Source organism: Melanerpes formicivorus, unplaced genomic scaffold, assembly GCF_026170545.1.
Source record: "Melanerpes formicivorus ecotype bairdi unplaced genomic scaffold, bMelFor1.0.p_v2 SCAF_92, whole genome shotgun sequence".
Classification (NCBI taxonomy): domain Eukaryota; kingdom Metazoa; phylum Chordata; class Aves; order Piciformes; family Picidae; genus Melanerpes; species Melanerpes formicivorus.
The window spans coordinates 1,656,478-1,675,991 of record NW_027142444.1 but is presented as its reverse complement, the minus strand read 5'-3'; the positions used below and the strand labels follow the sequence as shown (position 1 = coordinate 1,675,991).

At 48.5% G+C, this 19,514-nt stretch overlaps 1 protein-coding gene across 2 annotated transcripts in view; it reads right to left on the bottom strand.

Annotated features, from left to right (window-relative positions):
• Positions 1 to 19,514, bottom strand: part of ANTXR2 (ANTXR cell adhesion molecule 2) — an 81,382-nt gene that overhangs the window by 36,598 nt on the left and 25,270 nt on the right. For both annotated transcript variants that reach the window (XM_068165756.1, XM_068165757.1), the window contains exons 10-11: positions 16,430 to 16,499; positions 1,199 to 1,277 (exon numbers count right to left, since the gene is read on the bottom strand). In XM_068165756.1, the coding sequence (XP_068021857.1) occupies positions 1,199 to 1,277; positions 16,430 to 16,499 (149 nt within the window). The remainder of the gene's footprint in view (positions 1 to 1,198; positions 1,278 to 16,429; positions 16,500 to 19,514) is intronic.

Below are 19,514 nucleotides of genomic sequence, written 5' to 3'. Positions count from 1 at the left end.
AACTGTGAGATTAGAAAGTGATGTGTTAAGTTGGAATTAAGTATGTGGTTCATCTTGGAAGCTGTTTTAAATCTTTTCCCTAAGCCTGTGATAAAACCACAGCAGGATGTTCACTCTACCTTAACCCTAGGCTTAACTGGAGTTCCAGCCTTGTGCTTTGACAAAAACCCTTTCCCCAGTTCACAGAGTTCAAAGCCCACACTCCTTATCCAGGCACCAAGCTGGGTATCTAAAGTTCAGTGCTGCTGGCTCCTCCTGTAGGATGATAACCACCTGCCACAGCCAGGCTGGAGTCCTGAGGTCCTGACCCTGGGATTCAGCCTGCTCCCACTGACCCTGCCCAATAGAACTGTGGTGGAGCAGGACCCCAGGTGACTGCGTCACACTTGGCTAGTTTACAGTGAGCAAGTCTCTGGTGACACAGACACTCCCCAACGTTCTGAAAGCCACAGCTGCACACTGTGCTGAAGTCTTTTCCCATAATACAGTTAGCAAAATAGGATTCACAAGCTGCAGAGAAATACAATGAACAGACACTGCTTGGAGATCAGGGCAGACCTGTCTGAGGTAGCCTGGGAGAAGGGAACTGCAGGACTTTGCCTCTACAAATAGTTCTGCCTAGCACCTGAAGCAGCAGTCCCTGAGCAACCAGCAACAGACACAGCAGCAATGCAAGGAAAACCCTCACAGCACAGCCAAGGTAAATCTCCATGCCTGCCACGGAGGAAATGGCTTTTGTGTGCTGTTAGGAGAACACCTATGGCAATACTTCACCTGTGAGGAACCCTGCAGCAAAACAGGATCTTCCTAAAATACAGCTGTTTGCCACCTTCATGGGAAGAAGGAAGGGCAGTGTTTTATAGAAAAGCAGAAAAAAATCTTTTCTGGAGCCCTCCCCATACAATGCAGCAGGGAATTCAAACCAGTGAAAACTCTTTGCTTCATGTAGTGGTGCTGTAAAAGAGGCAGTTCAGCGTGTCTCAGAGCACAGACACCGGTGTGCACCTACACGGCAAGAATTCCTGTGCCATTCACCCCGGGTAGTCTGTGCGCCTGCACAGCTGTGGGGCTCCAGCTGGGTGATTTGTGCCCTCCCAACACCCAGGCTCCTCTGCACCCAGAGGCCACAAGATGGTAAAGCCAGGAGAGCAGCTGGCTGTCAGGGTTTGACATGGACTGATGGTAGCCATTTACTTACACACTCTGAAGCAGTGATTGTCAGCGAGCTGGACATGAAAGATTGCCCTTCGTTCAAACTCACCAAAACCTCCAGAGTTCTGGAAAGAAAGGGAGACACAGGGTCAGCAGCCATAGAGCAGACAAATACAGCAGGTAGGTGCTGCAGAGGCACCTGCTCCCCCAGGCCACGCAACAGAGCAGGAGTCCCAAGAGAGGAAGGTGGGAGGAAGGGCCTCTGAGCTGCAGTGGTGGTCAGGAGTGACTTCTCTGCCACCACAGTAGTGCCCTTACCACATCTAGAAACCTCTGGTGACTTTTAAATCTCCAGGATACTTAGCTAGCTGGACCATGTGGCTTTTAGAAACCCACTTTTGGTCCGTTCAGACTGAGCTTTCCTTTCCTCCACAGATGCTGCTTAAAATGAACAGTTCAGGCTCCTGCTGTGCTGGTGATTATCTGGAAGCAGCTAGTCCTCTCACAGGATCACAGCATGCTAGAGGTTGGACTTGATGATCTTTTTGGGTCCCTTCCAACCCCTGACATCCTGTGATCCTGTGACCTCCAGAGACCATCAGGTCCAACCCCCCTGCCAAAGCAGGGTAGTCTGCACAGGAATGCTCAGCTCTCCACAGAGAGCTGAGGAGAGAAAAAGCCCTCTCTACCCTGGGTAGCATCAAGTACTCCGACAAAAAAGTTTCACATAAAGTGAAGCTCAGCTGTAAAAAATAACATTCCTTTGTCTGCTCCACAAACAGCTCTTTAGTCAGATGCAGGCAGGCTGGGTAAAGATGTGGGGCAACTATAAATGGTCAGGGCTTTCTATAAATAGCACACAAAGACTGCTCACACAGAGTATGTGGTGTGCGGTTCACAAATTAACCCTGGAAGAAAACAACACATGGTGAATGTTAAACACAAGAAGACTCCTCAGCTTCTCTGGCTGGGATTCCCAGGATTCAGACAGCTTATATTATGCATAGATGTAATTAAATAAAAATATAGATGTCCAGGAACTGAAATGATTAATCATTTATACCATTCTTCCATGTCATGGATCTTCATTCTGGCACAAACGCTTCAGCCAATATGGACTCCAAAGCTATTTCAACTAATTTGGCTAATTCTTTGCAGTTTCAGTAAAAATGAACTAAGTTGCTTCCACTAAACTCATTTTTAAATGATCTGTGCTATGAATAATTGATCTAACAGAAAGAATAACTCTCATTTACCTCTAATTATTGCTGGAGTAAGTGAATCAGAAGAACGGAAAATAGAAGATGGATCGGGCTCCCCTGTGATGCCCCCAGCAGAGCAAAGCACACCACAGCCTCTCTCAGGGCTGCTCCCTGGCACTGCTTTGCTTTGCCATTCCATGAGAAATGATGGGGGCAACCTCAGCCTGAGGGCTCTGCTGTGGGCAGCACACTGCCAGAGGACTTTGCCTCTCCTCGGTCAGAGAAGGACTCCAGGATGAGCTGTGCTGCTCACACACAGCCCACAGCCTGCCTGGTGGCTCTGAGCAACTCTGTCTTTAAAGTCCCACTCCTTTGGGGGATTTGCAGATCACAGCCACACCACAAGAAGTGTTTTCTGTCCAAGCCACTGACCCACAGCTCAGGTACATTCACCTGACTGGAATTTCTGCTGTCCTGGCTCACATCCTTTTGCCCCTGCTCCCAGCAGACTGGTGTAACTGCAGCTGCAGTTGGAGGGGAACAGCTGAGCACAGCCCACACACACTGGAGAATCCACAGCAGCCCTAAGAATTTCTGGATGACAGTTTTTCAGCTAAGCACAAATTCAGAGGGGAAAGGTTAATCTCCTGGGTACTTCATTCTCCCCCATTTTAAAGCATGACTTAGAGAGGCAGCCACAGGCTCTGCACCAAGTTCTGAACTTGGCTACGCCCAAGGCAGGGCCTTCATTGTGGCCACGTCTCCTCAACATAAAAGCTGCTCAGCCTTCCTACTTTGTCTCAGCTTTCCCAAGTAATGGTGGGTGCCTTCCCATCGACTGATGCCTAAATTGGGATTGCCTGGCCTGGCTCAAAGCCTGCCAGCACAGTAAGAACCCTTCCAAGTGCTCTAAAACCAAACATAACACACCATGTAATTCTGGTTTGCAAAGAGAGGTCTCATGTGCCTTAGGAACTCAGATCCTTATTTATCTCCTGCACTGACTTGATTTCCAGTCATATTCAACTGTGTCTAAGTATACAGTAGGTTTCCTCAGCCTTTTTGTCTCTGGCTGGAACCACTTCTGTAGTCTCTTGGGCAAAACCTGCACTGAGCTACAAATTAATTCTCCCTATGCACTGCTGAAGAAGTGGCTGGATTTAGGAGGAACAGTGCACAGAGCTGGCTGCAGTCTGCTCTTCGAGGCCCATGGGGGTGGTGTGCTGAGCAGGCAGGGTCACCAAGACACAAGCCCATACCTGAAGCTCCTTTTCCTCACTTCAACACCAGATGATGACAAACAGCTCCTATGGAATGTGTGACTAGGTGGAAACAGACCCTCCAAAATGGCACCAAAAATCTCAGGCCAGCAAAAACTCCCAGGAAGAAACTTGCCATGCATGGAACAGCAGCAGCCTGCAAGCCTGCTCAGGCTGGGTGCTGAAGGCCAAGTACTGCAGACAGCTGCTCACCCGAAGGTCCCTTCCAACCTAACCCATCCTATGGTTCTGTGACTTTCAGGAGGTGCCACTGTGCAAGCTCTTGCCCCACTCTGGAACTGAACTGAGCTGCCAGTGAGGGCTGCAAACTGGTTCACAGCGATACCTCTGCACCCCCTTATAGCCACACAGGGGGGCCCAGAGCAGGGCACTGGTGACTTGTGGTGCCCACAGAACAATGGCCCCACATCTCATGGCTCTCCAGATGGTGGAAAGAGCAGGCTTGGAGTCCTGTGCCACCTTGGCACTGCCGTACTTTCCATCCTCACAACCTTTATCTGTCAGGCAGGCTGACAAAGATGCCAGGCAGCAGGCTCACTGCACACATCAGCTATCAGCACAGGGGGACAGGCAGCTCCCCTATCAGCTTCCATCCTGATACACAGCTGCAGGGATGAGCCAGCGAGATGCTCACAGGAGCTGATCACACTCGCTCACTTCTACAAGCTACAGAGTGAACTCATACAGATAATTATCTCATCTTCAAAAGGATGAACCTGTCAACATCCAAAACCACTGCTTCCCTGAAACTGTCATGTCTGTGGGGTATAGGAAATGTGATTTTTCATTCCTTCAGCATCTACCTGTTTGATGGGCTGTGCATACTTCCAGGCACAGAAATGCTACCCTGCCTCTCCAAACTCACAGCTCCAGAAGCCAGTTGCCCCATTTCTCCCACTCACAAAGAGCCAAGAGGTTCACACATGCACACCTTTAGTGTTCACTAACACCTGTCCACAGGTGTGAGGCTCTGAGCTCAGCACTCTGCACACATGCTGAAATTCCAATTCCATTCAGCAGTGGTTTTCTCTCTCAGGCACCTACATTTCCCATGGGTGACAGTCAGGTTCCTTCAGGTAAGCTCCAGTGAGCCAAGAGCTGTACAAGCCTGTCACAGGGATTGGAAGGGACCTCCAGAGATCATCGAGTCTACCCCCCCTGCAAAGCAGGACCCCCTAGGATAGGTCACACAGGAACATGTCCACAAGGGTTTTGAAGATCTCTAGTGAGGGAGACTCCACATCCTCTCTGGGCAGCCTGCTCCAGGGCTTTGTCACCCTCACAGTAAGGAAGTTTTTCCCCATATTGAGATGGAATTTCCTCCCAACAGCCACTCTTTAGAGATTTGTAGACATTGATAAGGTTCCCTCTCAGCCTTCTCTTCTCCAGACTAAACAGCCCCAGGTCTCTCAGTCTTGCCAGTCCCTTAACCACCCTTGTAGCCCTCTGCTGAACTCTGCAGTGGCTTCAACTCTAAAGCTCTGGGCTGACACCTCTTCCACAGAGGGGAGAGTACACTCCGGAGGGTTATAGGAGACTGTAACAGGCTTAGCTCTGGAGGGAGGGGGCAGCACAGGTTTTGGTCAGCTGGTTCCAAGACCATTCCTTCAGTCTCCCTGGTGAGGTCATCAGAAACAACTCAAAAATGTCTCCACAGTCACTAAGCATCTGGTTTTATGAGTCTGTGTGGCCAGATCTCCCAGCAGTTATTTCTGTGCTTTACATGACTACACCCATAGGAGCTTAAAAGCTTTCCAAAGACTCAAGGAAAATCACCTCTCCTTCTGCTGAGGGATGTAGAAAGAGCCAGACAAGAGAAGGTGTCAGTGTGCCACCAAAGCACCAAAAGATGGTGCTGCCATGAGGCCCATGTTGGAACTCTTGCTGTGCTCAGGTCACTGTGGCTCCAGGCTCATTCCAACAGCAGCACAGTGCAGCAGAGGCAGCCTGTCCCTGAGGGCACTCAGAGCTGCTGGCACAAGCAGAGCTTGGATAGATGCTGGGATCACACCAGCACAAAATACAGACAAGTTCTGAGCTCACAACAGCTGCTGCAGAACAGAGTTTCTCCTCAGGTTAACCCCAAGTCAAACCCACAAAGAATCAGGAAGTGCCAATGTTGTGTTGCTGTGGCAACCCAGGAAGACATCCTCCAGTGCCCTGCTGGAACCCCTGCTCTGCTGTGTGCCACCTCCTGCGTGGGCCATGGTGTGGGCATTACATCCGTGCACACGGGAAGGGGAGGCAGACCCTGCAGACAGGAACCAGGAGCTCCTGCCATGCACAGCCCTTCCTGCAGCTGTCCTCAAGAAGACAAGCTGTCCACCAGCCTCTCCTGTCTGCCTTGAAAACCCACCTGTGGGAACGAGACCCCGGGGAAGACAAGTGCAGCCCTCCACAGCCTTCCTCAGAATCACAGCAGTGCCCAGATCCAGCTGCTTTTTAAGGCTTCCATCCAGGATGCTGATTCCTATCTTCTGCTCACCTCTGACACAGCACCACTTGAGTACAGGGGAATCAGAGAGATGTCAAGGCTGAGCTAATGAGCACATGGCATTAACAAGCCATGCAGACCCTCACAAAGCCTGCTGCTTTTCACGTACCCCAGGTCTGGTCTGAGTTCTCAGCCGTCCAGCCCTCCAAAGCTATTTCATCCTAACAGGGAAGTCTGTGGGGTTTATTTACAGCCCACAGCTCTTGCTCAGTGTGGAAGGGATTTTCCTCTACTTTGTCTGTGCAGTATCACTTTTTGGATGGGAATCAATCCTGGAAAACTCTGTCTGCAAAGAGCTTTAAAAACTGTTCCCATTTCTGACCAAAGTTAACCACAAGACTCTCGCAACTTCAAAGCGCCTCAGCCACGGCCATCCATGAACCAACTGACCAAAACACATGACTAGAGAAGACCCAGCAGCTGCAACTCTTTCTTTCCCTTATGTCCACCACTGGTCACAGAAGAGGAAGGTAGCTCACTGCCATATGTCAGCACAGCTCTGGTCTGAAGCCTTTCTTACCCTGTGAAATACAGCTGACATTTCAATCCGTGGTACCCTATTCTGCAAAGCATTCACTGCTCCTGGCTTTATGGGTAGCCAGTAAAAGGCTGGCATTTCATCACCCCTTGAAAAAGATGAAAAAAATTAAATAAAGTTGTGAAAGGCATTTGCTGGCAGCAATAAATAATTTACCTCACATTCTCACACGCCGAAAATTAAGACCAGCCACTACTCAAAAAAGGTATTCTAGAATCAAGTGCCTGCATTAAAATGGCTAAAATGCTGTACATGGGGGGAGGGAAGAGATCTCTGTGGTTAAAAGGGTGCTTTTGCTTAAAAACCCCCTGCCTTTGTTGCTCTTCCCAGATCACAAGCCCTAGCTGCATGAGACACAAACACGTTCCCTCTGAGCAGGGCTGCAAACCTTGCCTGGCAAACCTTCAGTGCCACTCCACTGTGCCAAGGGTCCTCTGTGGCTGGGAAGCACAGCAAACAGTTTACTGAAGCCACCTGAGACTGTACTGGGGACAGTTAATGAGCTGCAGTTTCAATAAATGGTCAGAGCTGTCTTGCCCCCAGCAGCCACACAGGCACCCAAGGCCCGTTCTGTTATCCTCCCGAAGACAGCAAGCCACACATGCTGCAAATCATCTGGAGTCTTGGTACAGAATTGATAACAAACTCTGTCCCTCCTCTTCCTCAGTGCACCTTGGCACTGATATAAATCCACAGCTGTCTTTGGGTCCCCTCCTTGTCACCCCAGAGCTCTCTGCCTCAGCAGTGCTCAGTGAGCTGTTGGGGTTTGGTTTTCCCAGCAAAGGGCCAGCAGAGCAGAGCTGCCAGCATCGCGCTGCAGGGAAGTGGCAGTGAAACCGAAGGAAGGCAGCGATGAATTAGCTGGGAGCTGATGGAATCATGGGAACCTGCAGTAGCAGGGTATGAAATGTCATTATTATGTTAAATTAGTCTATTAATTCAGCTCAGGATCCTATGTCCACTGCATAATATGAAGCACTTAGTTCTGCTCACGCACTCTTTCTTAATGCTCTGGGAACACTCCGTGCCCTGCTGAGGAACGTGAAGGACTGCATTAGAAATTACTACTGATCTTAACAGCAGATCCATATGTCTGAGGAGCCAGCCAGCCTATACAATTCATTGAGGATGTTTCCATCTGTGAATAGTTCCCATTATAACCCAATTGTGTCAAACCAAATGTATCTCTAAAATATTTTCAGGAGTTAATATTTATAGCAGACCTTAAGCCTAGCCCAGCTGTACTCCTGGCTTCCCCCTACCTGAGTTGGTTTCTGTGGCTCTGTTGCAGGGGGGAGATTGTTACCACATGAGTAGTCAGTGACTGGGCACCATACTCTTGGTTTCTGTTGGAACAAAATGCTCACATGGGGAGAAAAACCCAAACTTCAGGTGCTGGTGCTGCAAGTAACTGCTGGGTCTGAGTGACTGTGAACAGAAAGGAATTGCTGCTGCTGGGAAAGGCTCTGGGTGCACCTCAGCTCTCTTCATGCAGCACTACCAGGCAAGGACAGCTGTTCAACTTGAGGGATCATCTTAGTGTCCAACCAATGGGCTAATTAACCACGGGCACAGCTATGGTGGGGAAGCATTGCAGTCACCTGAACACAAAGGCTCTGGAATAAAAGCAGGTGAAAGCAACCCGATTTGGAGCTGGCATCCAGCAGCTGGTGAGGGCAGCACTGAAAGGCTGTGATGTAGGACGAGCAGAGTGTAAATTCTCCGTTCTAAGAGGAGCACACTGCAGGCACTGTGACTGCTGGATGGCAGGAGTGTGCCAGAGCTGCCAGGGTGGCTGTGGTGGGCTGCTATGCCAACACCCAGCTACTAAGAAGTGAAAATCGGTGCTGGTTAGGTCTAGCTATCAGCTTATTGCCTGCTTGGTGTTTAATGCTTGCAGCCTCAGAAGGAAGCACCACTGTATCATCTGCTCAATGAGCTAATGCCACTTTTTGTGTGGGAATGTAAGTCTGCACCTCACTGGTGCCCTGCCCCCACTAGCACACACTTCCCCAGGCTTTCATGTGCCTGCTCTGGGAGAACTCAGGATACTGATCAGCTCTCTTGCTATTCAGATATTTATTTCCTATTTGCTTGAAGAATCAGGCCAATGTTTTTGAAAGCACATTTAACTATACCATATGCCTCCTTAAATCATCCCTATCAAACAACTTGTAGGATGCTGCTCCGGTTCATTCTGTTCTGTTTTCCCTTTCTTCACAATGTGTTTATGTATACTTATCCAATTCACTCTGTTTCTCTTGCCAAGTCGCAGGTTTGGGAGCTCAGCTATGCAGGGCAGCTGTGCTATTGTTGATGCCTTACAAACCAAAGGTCACAGACCCAGCCCGTGCCACCAGAGCTGATGACAGCTGCATCCTCACCACGCAGGCACAGAGCCACCGGGGCTCACGGGCCTGCAGAAGCAGGAATAAATCTCACCTTGCCCTTTGGTGAGCCAGATCTCAAGTCTGATTTTTAAGAAGTGATTTCTGTGCAAATTAGCCCCTTGCAGAATATCCTGCTGGTTAGTTAATCTATTGACATCTGGAAAATAAAAAACTTTGACCAGCCCCACCACAGAAGGCCAAAAATCTGCAAAACAAGATGAGAGCTGAGTAGGAAGGAAAGATCTCTTCTGCCTGTAGCTAACCTTAGCTTGCTTTCCTTTCGAGCCTGGTAAGAATTCCCAGCTGCTCCAGCCTAGGAAGCCACTGACCACATAAAGGAGCAGGCTCCCAGCAGATGACATTGCCTTCAAAAGAAGGTTGCTTCCAAACCCAGCCCAGCAGCTCCCAGTGATGGAACAGCAGGGCGGGACTGCTCCACATGCCCTTTGTTTGCTAAGGGAGATCAATCTGCAAGGCTTGTGAATTCCAGACCATTTGCCCCTTGGGTGGCCTGACCTAGCTACTCCTTCTCCTGCTGCCTTGCAGAGCAGAAGCCAAGAGACCACAGCTATTTAAAAGAGTGTTTCTTAGAGCTACAGACAGCTTTTGAAATATGAAAGAAGAGGGAATGTACTAGCTGCAGCAGACTAAGAAGAGGCACATGTCCACAGACACAGCTCTGAGACTATACAGCTGGCTCTGAGGCTGGCTGTCTAAGGCTACTCCACCAGCGTGCTGTTAATTATTTAACAGGGAGCACTGGGGAAACCACCATCACATCTGTCACCCACACGCAGGCAGAGCCCTCACTCGGTGCAGGACCAGATGTGTTTATTCCAAACGTGTACTAACTAGCTACTTAATGGGTTACAGAATTATTAGCCAGAAGTTAATTAGGCAAACATATTAAACATCAGTCACCTTACAAAGCTTCACCTCTTTAACATGGCTTTGACTTCTTCAAAGCCAAGATCAAGCACAGAAAAGAGAAGGGGGAAAAGTAAAGATCCCATAAATGAGCTGCAGTAAAGAACGGATTCCTGAAGCCTGATCACCGTGTACTAATTACTGTCAAGCACCAGGTAATTGCCTTAACTATGCACCGCAGTACTGCAAGGATCCTAACAGTTGGGAGGAAGCAGGGAAGCTTGCTTAAGAACCTCCAGATGCTGGAGAAGAAAAAGGAATTAATGCTGGAAAATAGTCAGGATGAAGCTGAAAGGATGGCTCCACTGCTCCTGCATCCCTTGGCTGTGTCCCTGAAGATGCCTGCACAGCAACCCCAAACCCTGCTGCACAATGTCAGGTGCTCTTCTGCCCCGAGGCAGCAAATTCAGAGGTGATTTTGAAGTGTCTGGCTCCCAGGCTCACATCACAAGCAGCAGTGGCTAGAGTGAAGGCACACTGTCTTTGGGCTAGCTGGGGCAGAGTAGTCAGCATCCTTTGTCAGCAGCCTGCCATGACAACCATTTTGTAGAACACCTTTCAGCTGCTCTTAAATGAGAGCAGCTGTCTAGAAACCAAATGAGGTAATTTGCAGGATGGAGCCCATGATCCATTCATCTTTGCTGTGTCTGTCTGCTTTCATGTGTCCATGCTCTTCCTCTTAAGTCTGCTGCTGGTATTAACAAAAATGACACTTGGGAACTGGGAAGCTAGACTCAAAGTGCCACTGTTCCACTGTCATGGAAACAATTTTCACTCTGAGCCTATGCCTGCTTTTTGTGCTGAGGATTGTTTCCAGGGAGGCAGAAACCCAGGGCAAGAGGCACAGTGCCAGCTTGGGTGTGAATTCCTGGGCTTTCAGGTCGGTTTAGTTTTTGCCTGCAGAGCTGCCGTATAGAATGTTCAAGGTCCCTCATGCAGTGAGCAGGAACTCCTTGGTGCATCCTCTGACCTGCAGTGAGTGGGCTCCCACAATACTGTCTGACTTTAAACTGATTTTACACTCATTTGCCAGAGACCCATAGGAAGAAATGCACTGGGTTCCAAACTCTGCTCTCCTACAAGCTCTTCCAGAAGGCAGAACCCTGGCTTCCCTTAAGCCCCTACTGAGAGATGCTCTCAGAGCCATGTTTCACTTAAAGCTCCTGGTTAATTCCCATCGTCCTCAACCCTCACAGTCACAAACAGAAGCAGCAAATTCCGCTCTCAACCTGTACTTCAGAGGTTCAGACCAGCCTACCCAAACTTTGACCAGAGAATGGGAAGGCTTTCCTGCCTTCAGGCTACCACAGGCTACAAAAAATGGTACACAAAAGAAAAGAATGGAGCTTAATTTAGCACTAGCTCAAACAAGGGAACAGAGGGCAGGTAATGTAAGCTGTCAAACAGCCAGACAACACTAGGGAACATTACAGGACTCACCTCCTGCTGTGAAAAAACCCAACTGATATTCTGAATGTGAAATAGAGTCCCCCCCAAAAGGTTTTCTTTTCAGTTGTGGAGAAGCTGAGAAACATCTCAAGACACAGGGATGCAATAGGTGCCAAGGCCAGTTCCTCAAATAGGTTACTTAAAGGCTGAAGGTTCTACAACAAATAAGGAGAGGGTCACTTCCTTCTTCCCTCATCTTTTTATTCCAAAGGGCTAGAGGACAGTAGCCAAGTTGTAAAGACCAGATCAAAGAAATCAGTGATAAACCAGAAACAAAAAACTACTAAAAACCAAAGACCTGAGAAGTGATAGTGCAGAAACCACACAATGTTGGTGGTGTTTCTGAATTCCCTCTGAGCTGCCATCCCATTCACAAATAAGAGCAAAACCAGCACAGCAGCTGCTGTCAACAGGGAGAACAAAGACTGGAATGACACAGGCTCCTCCTGTGAGAAGTCAGCCTAATAGCGAGATAAAAGCCTGTCTCAAGGTAGCATTTCAGCTCAGAAACATAAAGCAATATGCTCAGTCCTGGAGATTATTCCCACTGTGTTTTCCTTCTAAGACAAAAGTTCTTACATTTGTGAGACCCTGAGTTATCTCTTCTCTATGTGCATTTCAGATCCTTCTCAATAGGGTAAATCCTTCCCTCAGTAACTCCACAGTGGAACATCTGGGTAGGAAGTGCATTTGAGGTTACCACTAAACTTGTGAACTTGTGCTGCTGCCAAGAGCTCTCACTGCTAGGCATGCAGAAACCCCCTGCTGACCACTAACACCCTGTGCATGGCTGTTGCTTTACTTCAAGTGAGCTGCACACCGGAGACCAAACCCATGTCAGCCACTCTGGAGGTAGAGGCAGCCAAGACTGGGGGAATACAAGCACAGCAATTTTCCTGCCTACCACACGAGAAATAATTCCTATTTAATCTTTGCTTTTTAAGTGCCAGCAGCTGTTTGTGTTGGACAGGATGTAGGAAGGGATATATGCAAGCTGAAGCCAACACAATTTGAATGGGGGGCAAACAAGGTCATTAATAAGCAGCAGTGCAGACTGCACCATCTCTGCCCGCCGAGCACCCGGGCAGGGTAACTGCGAGCAGGGAGGGATTGACTTGCATTCAGGTTTGGGTTTGGATTAGCCTGACAAGCCCAAACAGAAGGATCCTGCCCACTTGTCCTAGGACACCCCTCAGACAGGTAGTCAAGTGCCATTCATTGTGAGGGTGTCGATGTCACTCAGCTGAGAGATGGAAACCCTGAGACAAGGAAAGGGAAGCGGTGATCCCACTTAACCCCGTGCTTGCCCTGCACTTGGTGCTCCGAGCAACCAGCTGTGTGTACACGTGCTCAGAAAGACTTAGCCAGCCCATCTGAAGTGGTGAGAAGATGACATCCTCAGCTCACTTCATGCTGTGAGCTAATCTTAGCGCAAACACTGGAAAATTCAAGTGCAGGATGCACAAAAGAGGAAGCTGACCATCAACACTGCAGCTGCATCACGAAATAAACTTAGGTAGTACTCTGCACTATTGTAAGAGCAGCAGTTTCTCAGCCTGATGGTTCATTCTGAGTAACTCACTGCCTAGCCTAAACCTAACCTTTCCTGCTTTGCATAGAGTTGTTTGCGTAAGACCAAGATGGATTTTTTTCTGTAGGCACCAGCAAATCCAAAATGTCTTTCCCTAATACTCCAAGAAGGAACTAGAGGTCAAACAACCAGAGGTAGTTAAGTAGCAGACAAGTAAATATTCACTGCTTCAGTAAACACTGTATTGTTGTGCTGTGTTGTTATTATTATCATCTACTCTCAAAGAACAGAGAATCTGTCTGAAAGAAGAGAAATGTATGCTGGTCATGTCACTGCAGGCAGAGGGTTCTGCCACTGCCTCAGAGGAGCAGAAGCCATCTGCTTGGGAGCCAAGCTTACAGACAGCTTTCCTGAATGCATACCCAAAGAACTCAACAGCAAAACGTAGAGAACAAAAGCAAAGGTGGGTAAGAACATGGACTTACAAAACACACCCTGCCTTCTTTCCACAGCACCACCACTACAGAAACATTTAAAGTGGCAAAGACATTTCTGACTGAGCTTGCTTCCTTCAAGCTGTGGCAGGACAGCACATTTCAGCTTAAGCTAAAAACAGGAACTGATCTTCTCAAACACTCAGCAAGACCCTAAAAACACCTGGCCTTTAATTATCCAGTGCAACAGGACCTGAGTCCTCTCCAATAAACCAGCTTAGCTTAGTGTCACATTTGCCCTGACCATACAGACGTGATGTCTCCAAGTACATGAAGTGAAGCAATTCACCTTGGGTTTGTCTCCTCATCTTCCTGCATCTTCTCTGGATGAATTCAATACCTTCTAACATTTTTAACACAGCAAATAGTGCTCCTGTAGCAATCCCAAGGGGTTCTAGTTTGTTAGCTACTCAGGGGTCTCAGATGAGCTGGATCTGTAAAAACAGGCTATGTGGTTTTGCATTTCCAGAGGGGCACAAGAAGAAGGTATTGGAAATGCCACAAGCAGCAGAGTCGTGTCGTCACATAACCTAAGGACACCACAGCCATCTGCTACATGGCACTGTGAAGAAAACAGGCTTTGAGAAGAAAGCTTGGTTAAACCTACAGCTGGTATTGTTTGACACTAATAACTAAATGAAGCCAGCAGCTGGAGAGTAGAAATACACAAAGGTGTAAGTGCAGGTGACAGGGTTTACCAACCCAGCATCTTGGGTGCTTCAACCTATTCCATGTGGGTTTCTGCTGCTCTGCATGTGACAACTGCAAATTCATCAGTCACTGGAAATGCCTTCAATTAGAAAAATGTAATGAAACCTTCTGAGTCTTTACCCAGGAACAAAACTGCAGGTTTAAAAGTCACCAAGATAACTTTGCCTGCTTGTGTTGCTTTTAACTCCAGTCAAAAGAGCACCAGAAAAAAAGCAGAGCAGTTGTTGCTACATTAGCAACTAATATTAGCTGCAGCACACGAGGAATTACTGGGAGTTATCCAGCAATAGCCTGAGCTGTGCCAATGGGAAGTCAAGAGTTCAAGTATGTACAGATCCCTCTAGCTGTCACTCTTCTGCATGGCAAACTGCTTATCCCTGGGCCAAAGCTGTAACTACTTCAGTACCAGGTTATGGAAGCGTATTTCACACAGGAACGTCTGAAAACGTCTTTCTCCTGTGAACCTGCACAGGTCCTGTGTGTTGCTCCTGTATTCCTTCCTGCAAACACTGCTGAGAAGGGTGCCCACCCAGGAGCCTGGTCTGCAGCTGTCTGCTGCAGCCATGCTTCACAGGCCAAACAAGCTCCTCACAGGGCAAGAAAAAAACACAGCACGTTCAGATAGCTGCCACTGTTTCTTTCATCTGCAGAAGCATTTCAGGCATTTCACATCCATTTGGCAGGGATGGGCTGTTTGCATACCCTCAGACTAACAGTATGTGGAAAGGCATTTACAGCTCTGGGTCCTGGGGTGCTCAGTACTGGGGGCCTGATTGGCTGCTGTTCCCCTGCTCTTGTAAGGTAACTCCAGCGAAATAGTTGGCATGGTGAGGAGGGGTTGTTAGCTGGACTGATTTACAGCATTCTGACGACAGAACTGGTTCTCTCCCAGCTGCACGTGGTGCTGGTTTGCTCTAGCTCAGAGCAGTCTGTCCCAGCTGTTCTGTTGCACAGCTGGCACACAAACACACAGCCCAGCTCAGCTGGAAATGCTGCAGTGCTCTGTTCCATACACAGACACACAGGACTAACCAACTCCTGCTGCACATCCAACAAGATCAACACTGTGCATAGCTATGTAAACAAATGTTTCAGTAACAGCACTAAAAATCCACCCCTTGCTCTGCTCTCCAAGTAACCACCATTGTGATCCCTGCACTCCCCAGAGGGGAGCTCTGGCTGCTGCACAGAGGCTCCAATGCAGCAACCCTGCAGTGATTCATCTCAACCTCTTCCACTGGGGTTAATCACTGAAGTTACTGCTTTCCAACTGTCCTCTTCCCACTTGTTATTGAATGCACAAGCCAGATGTGTATCTGGGGGTCTGCTGTCAGTCCTACAGCACAACTGGAGCGACCAACTGCTGTTCAACTCGGAGAAAGTCATCTGTGCAATATGCTCAGGCCTCAAACTGCTAGAGAATGACCACAGAAAAATCACCACAGAGCTGTAAGAACTGCTGTGCTTCCTGCTGGATTCACACTGACCTCATCCCAAGCAGCTCTCTGGGAAGAGCCACTTAGAGAGCGGGGAGAAAACCAGCAGCCTGCAAGCCTTCGCCCTCCCACGGCGCCAAGGCCTGACATGCAGTTTTCAAACGCTGGACTAGCTTAGAGTTTCACAAATCTGAACCATGAAGTTGAAGTGATCTTTAAAGCCTAGGGCATGTCTGAATTTGAGAGGAGGAGGGCAGGATTAGTTCTCAAAGGGCCAGAAGTAATGTGCAGCCATGGCCAGTGACACGTAGAATACGGCTGGAACCGCAGTTGAGGCGCAGCGCTGTGAGGGGATCGCTGCCGCTGCTCCCCTGGCGTGGTGAGCACTGCTATGCATCTTGACACATAATTTTAATAATAGCTTGTAAGTGTCACTGATAATGTAATCTATTTAACAATGAGCCCAAAGATTCTCCAGAAGAGAGCATATTATGCCCTGTTAAAGCAGCTAATCTGCATGAAACTTGTGACAAGCCAGACCTTTTCAGTGTTCCATAAACTGGCTGAATATTCATTTTTAAGGCACTGTCCAAATTGGTTTGGTCACAGATGACTACATAGAGTCCACACCAAAGCTGGCAAATGCACCAGAGAAATAGCACAAGAATGAAGGAGGAAAAAACCCAAACAGACCAAAATACAACAAACCACCCCCCACAAAACCACCAAAGCACTGCCTCCAGCCAAAGCCCCTCGTGATTAGCATCAGCAAGAGCGAGCCCAGCTCCAGACAAGCAGGGGGGCACATTTGTTCTGAGTACTTACTGGCCACTTTTGTATAGGATGGGTGCAGGGCAGAGCAAAAAATCAGATTCCACTGTTTTTGGTTTTTCATCTGCAAGAACAAATCAGATGAGCTTCATTACTGTGCTGTTCCAATGAGAAGCTGAGGTGTGAACATGCTGCAACGTCCCTTCCCTTCTCACAGCTGGTGGTGACCGGTTTAGTGGTGTCTGGAACTTGCAGGCAGAGGTAGGGAATACAGCTGCTGCTTTTTTCAAGCTGCACCTTGAACACAGGAACCCTGAGCTGGCCCTAAATGAGAGTGTGAGGCCACACTACACTGCTGATTTTACTCAGGGCAGCTCATGTTCTTCCAGGGAGATCATTTCCTAGAACCCAGGCCACTTCCGCAGAGCAAGAACATTATCAGGGGTCTCCTAACATCAGGAAGATAAAGGTTTGTTGCCTTGTGCACTGCATTCAAGAACCTTTTCATCAGTTGCTGCTGCAGCACCAGTTTCTACAGTGCTCCTCAGGATTTTGAGCCTCCAGGTGTTTGAAGAGCTCTGACACTTTAAAAGCAGGTGCCTGGAGAGCACCGTGTCCATGAGCACTCCTCCTCTGCAGCTGTGAAGAGGAGAGGAGGGAGCTCTTTCACCTCATCCATTTGGTAAGATGGGAAGAATTCTGTTCCTGAGTACAGAACCATCCTCCCAAGTTTCCCCACGACAGGACTCTTAATTTCCATACTGGAGCTGCTCCTGCAAGCACGGACTGTTTCCTGATTTAAGGATGAGAGCAGAGAAATGATCTGCCAGATAAACTTGGAGATGACTCTGTCCCGCATTTAGGGAACAGGCAGACACACAAGTAGTTCAGGGGCAGCTGAAGGAGGAGCTGTTAGCATAAATGAGCTTTTCTTATGTGCTATAATCTGCACTGACTGCTTGGCCTAGATTTGGGGCTAGTTGTGAGGTGGGGGAGAGGGATTAGCACATTGCCATATGTTTTTGTCTTAATGGTATGTTTCATAGATTATTTTTCTATCCCACAGCCACATTTGGCAGGGTTCCTTTCTAGCATTTGGTAATGGTTCTTTATAAATGCAGAAAGAGAAAGATGCCAAATGCATCGTTTAACACCAGAGCTGACAAAACAAGGCTTTGCTCTGAGGCTGGTCCCCAAGCGGCGCCCAAGCTCTCGCCAGCACCGCAGTCCATCCTCGTGCCAGTGGCCTCCACCACGCCCCAGATGGTGTGGGCTCTGCTGGGACTGCCAGTTTTCTGTAGAGGAGAATGCCATGACACAGGAACAGTTTTCCCTTTCTTGGGACCATGTGCTTCCTGAAAGAGCCCTTTCCACCTTTCTGTTCATCCTTGCTCCACTGTTCCCTTAGGGTTCACAAGAGACAAAAGTGCTGGGAGCCCAGCACAGAACGGTAGAGACTGACCTTGGCTGTCAGGGGATCACATCAGATTTCCTTATTTCCTTCCTGTACTACTCCCTAAACCTTTGCTCTTGTCCACTGCTGAAGACAAGAACCTGTGTGGGTTGTAGCAGGCCTCTGACAAGACCCCATACAGCAGACTGTTTTTGTGCTGCAACTTGCAATGAACACATTGCTCTGCCATCCCCTCCCTGTGCCTTAGCACAGCCTGCCTAAAGCCACAAATCTCCCATCAGATGCTAGCAAGTGTCTGGGTCTTCACTCTGCCCAAGAGCAGTCATCTCCAGCACGACACAGCTAGGAAGGCTGAGCAAGCAGGGGACTGCAGAGAGCAGGGTCAGAAAACACATCCAGGGTTATTTAAAGAAGGCAACACACTTCAGTCATTCTTCACTGACCCCCCTCCAAACTGTTCAAAGGCTTTCTAGGTAGCCTTCTCCCGGCCTAAGGGATGTCTACAGTGAGAGCCATGATGCAGCAGACCTGCTGCACAATTTGCAGCCTGTTGCCCCTTGTTCTCAGTGGGAGGGGAGAGCCCACCTTAGCACTTCCAGCCCTGCAACAGCCTGCATGAATCCTACCTAATGGCTTTGGCCACTTAACTTTGCTGTCCTTCCTTAAAGGTTGTGTCCTGGGCTTCCGCCCCATCTTGCCAGTTTCCTCTGGGCATTCTCCACAGTGGATTCTTCCCCCACTTGCAGCACAGAGCACACTAAAATCCAAGTTCCTAGGGGATGTTGTTGGCAGCACAGCCTTGAATCCAGCCAACACCACAAGCTGCCCATCATTAAATACTCCACTTCGGTGTCTGCTGCTAGCACTGCTACAGAACAATGCCACCACTTTAGTCTGACAGTAGCACCTGCCAGCAGGTTTAGATTTGTGATGTTTATGGAAAATGGCTAAATCCCTCCTCACTTCTCACATTCTCTAGCTCCTTGTCCCCACCAGGTCATGGATGGCATGAATGCCACGATGAACACAACCAGGCTAACCCAAGCCCCAAAAGCCTCTGGTGAGGAAGGTGCTGTTGTTTTACTTTCCCAGCTGGACAGACTGGGCTGTAGAGAAATGACTGCTCATGGGAAACGTGTCAGGAGCAGAGCAGGAACAGAACTGAGGAGTTCTGATGAGCTGCAGAGCAGACAATTTAAGTTCTCATTATCCTCAGGTCAGGTAACCCCTATCTCAGCTATTCACCATACAGAGTACACAATTAGCTGTGTTCACCTGGAACTCAACCAGGCTGATTCCTCTCTTCTCAAAGAGGGACATCACAATAATAAATACACAGCAGCAGCAACAATGTTGCCACATTCCAAACTCTAGGCTCTCTGAAGCTAATTGATGCCCCAAGTTTAAATAAGCAAGCTACAGTTTAGGGTTAAAAAAGGGTGGCCTTTGTTTGCTATGCTACTGAAACTGAGGGGGAATTTACACGAGCAGAATTTCTGTGCAGGGTTTGCCTTTACCCAGAGCTATCCTGTCATTCTTCCAGATTATTTTAGATATTTAAGAGGCAGGAGAGATTGGCAGCCCGCTCCAGTATCTCTGATATCCAGAGCAAGGAGGGAAATGTAAGGAAACACATGTTCAGTTGGGTAGGAATTGAAGACAGGCTAACACAAAAGTCAGACAGAGGCAGGGAAAAAATGAGTTGGTTTTTTCTACAGGTGCATT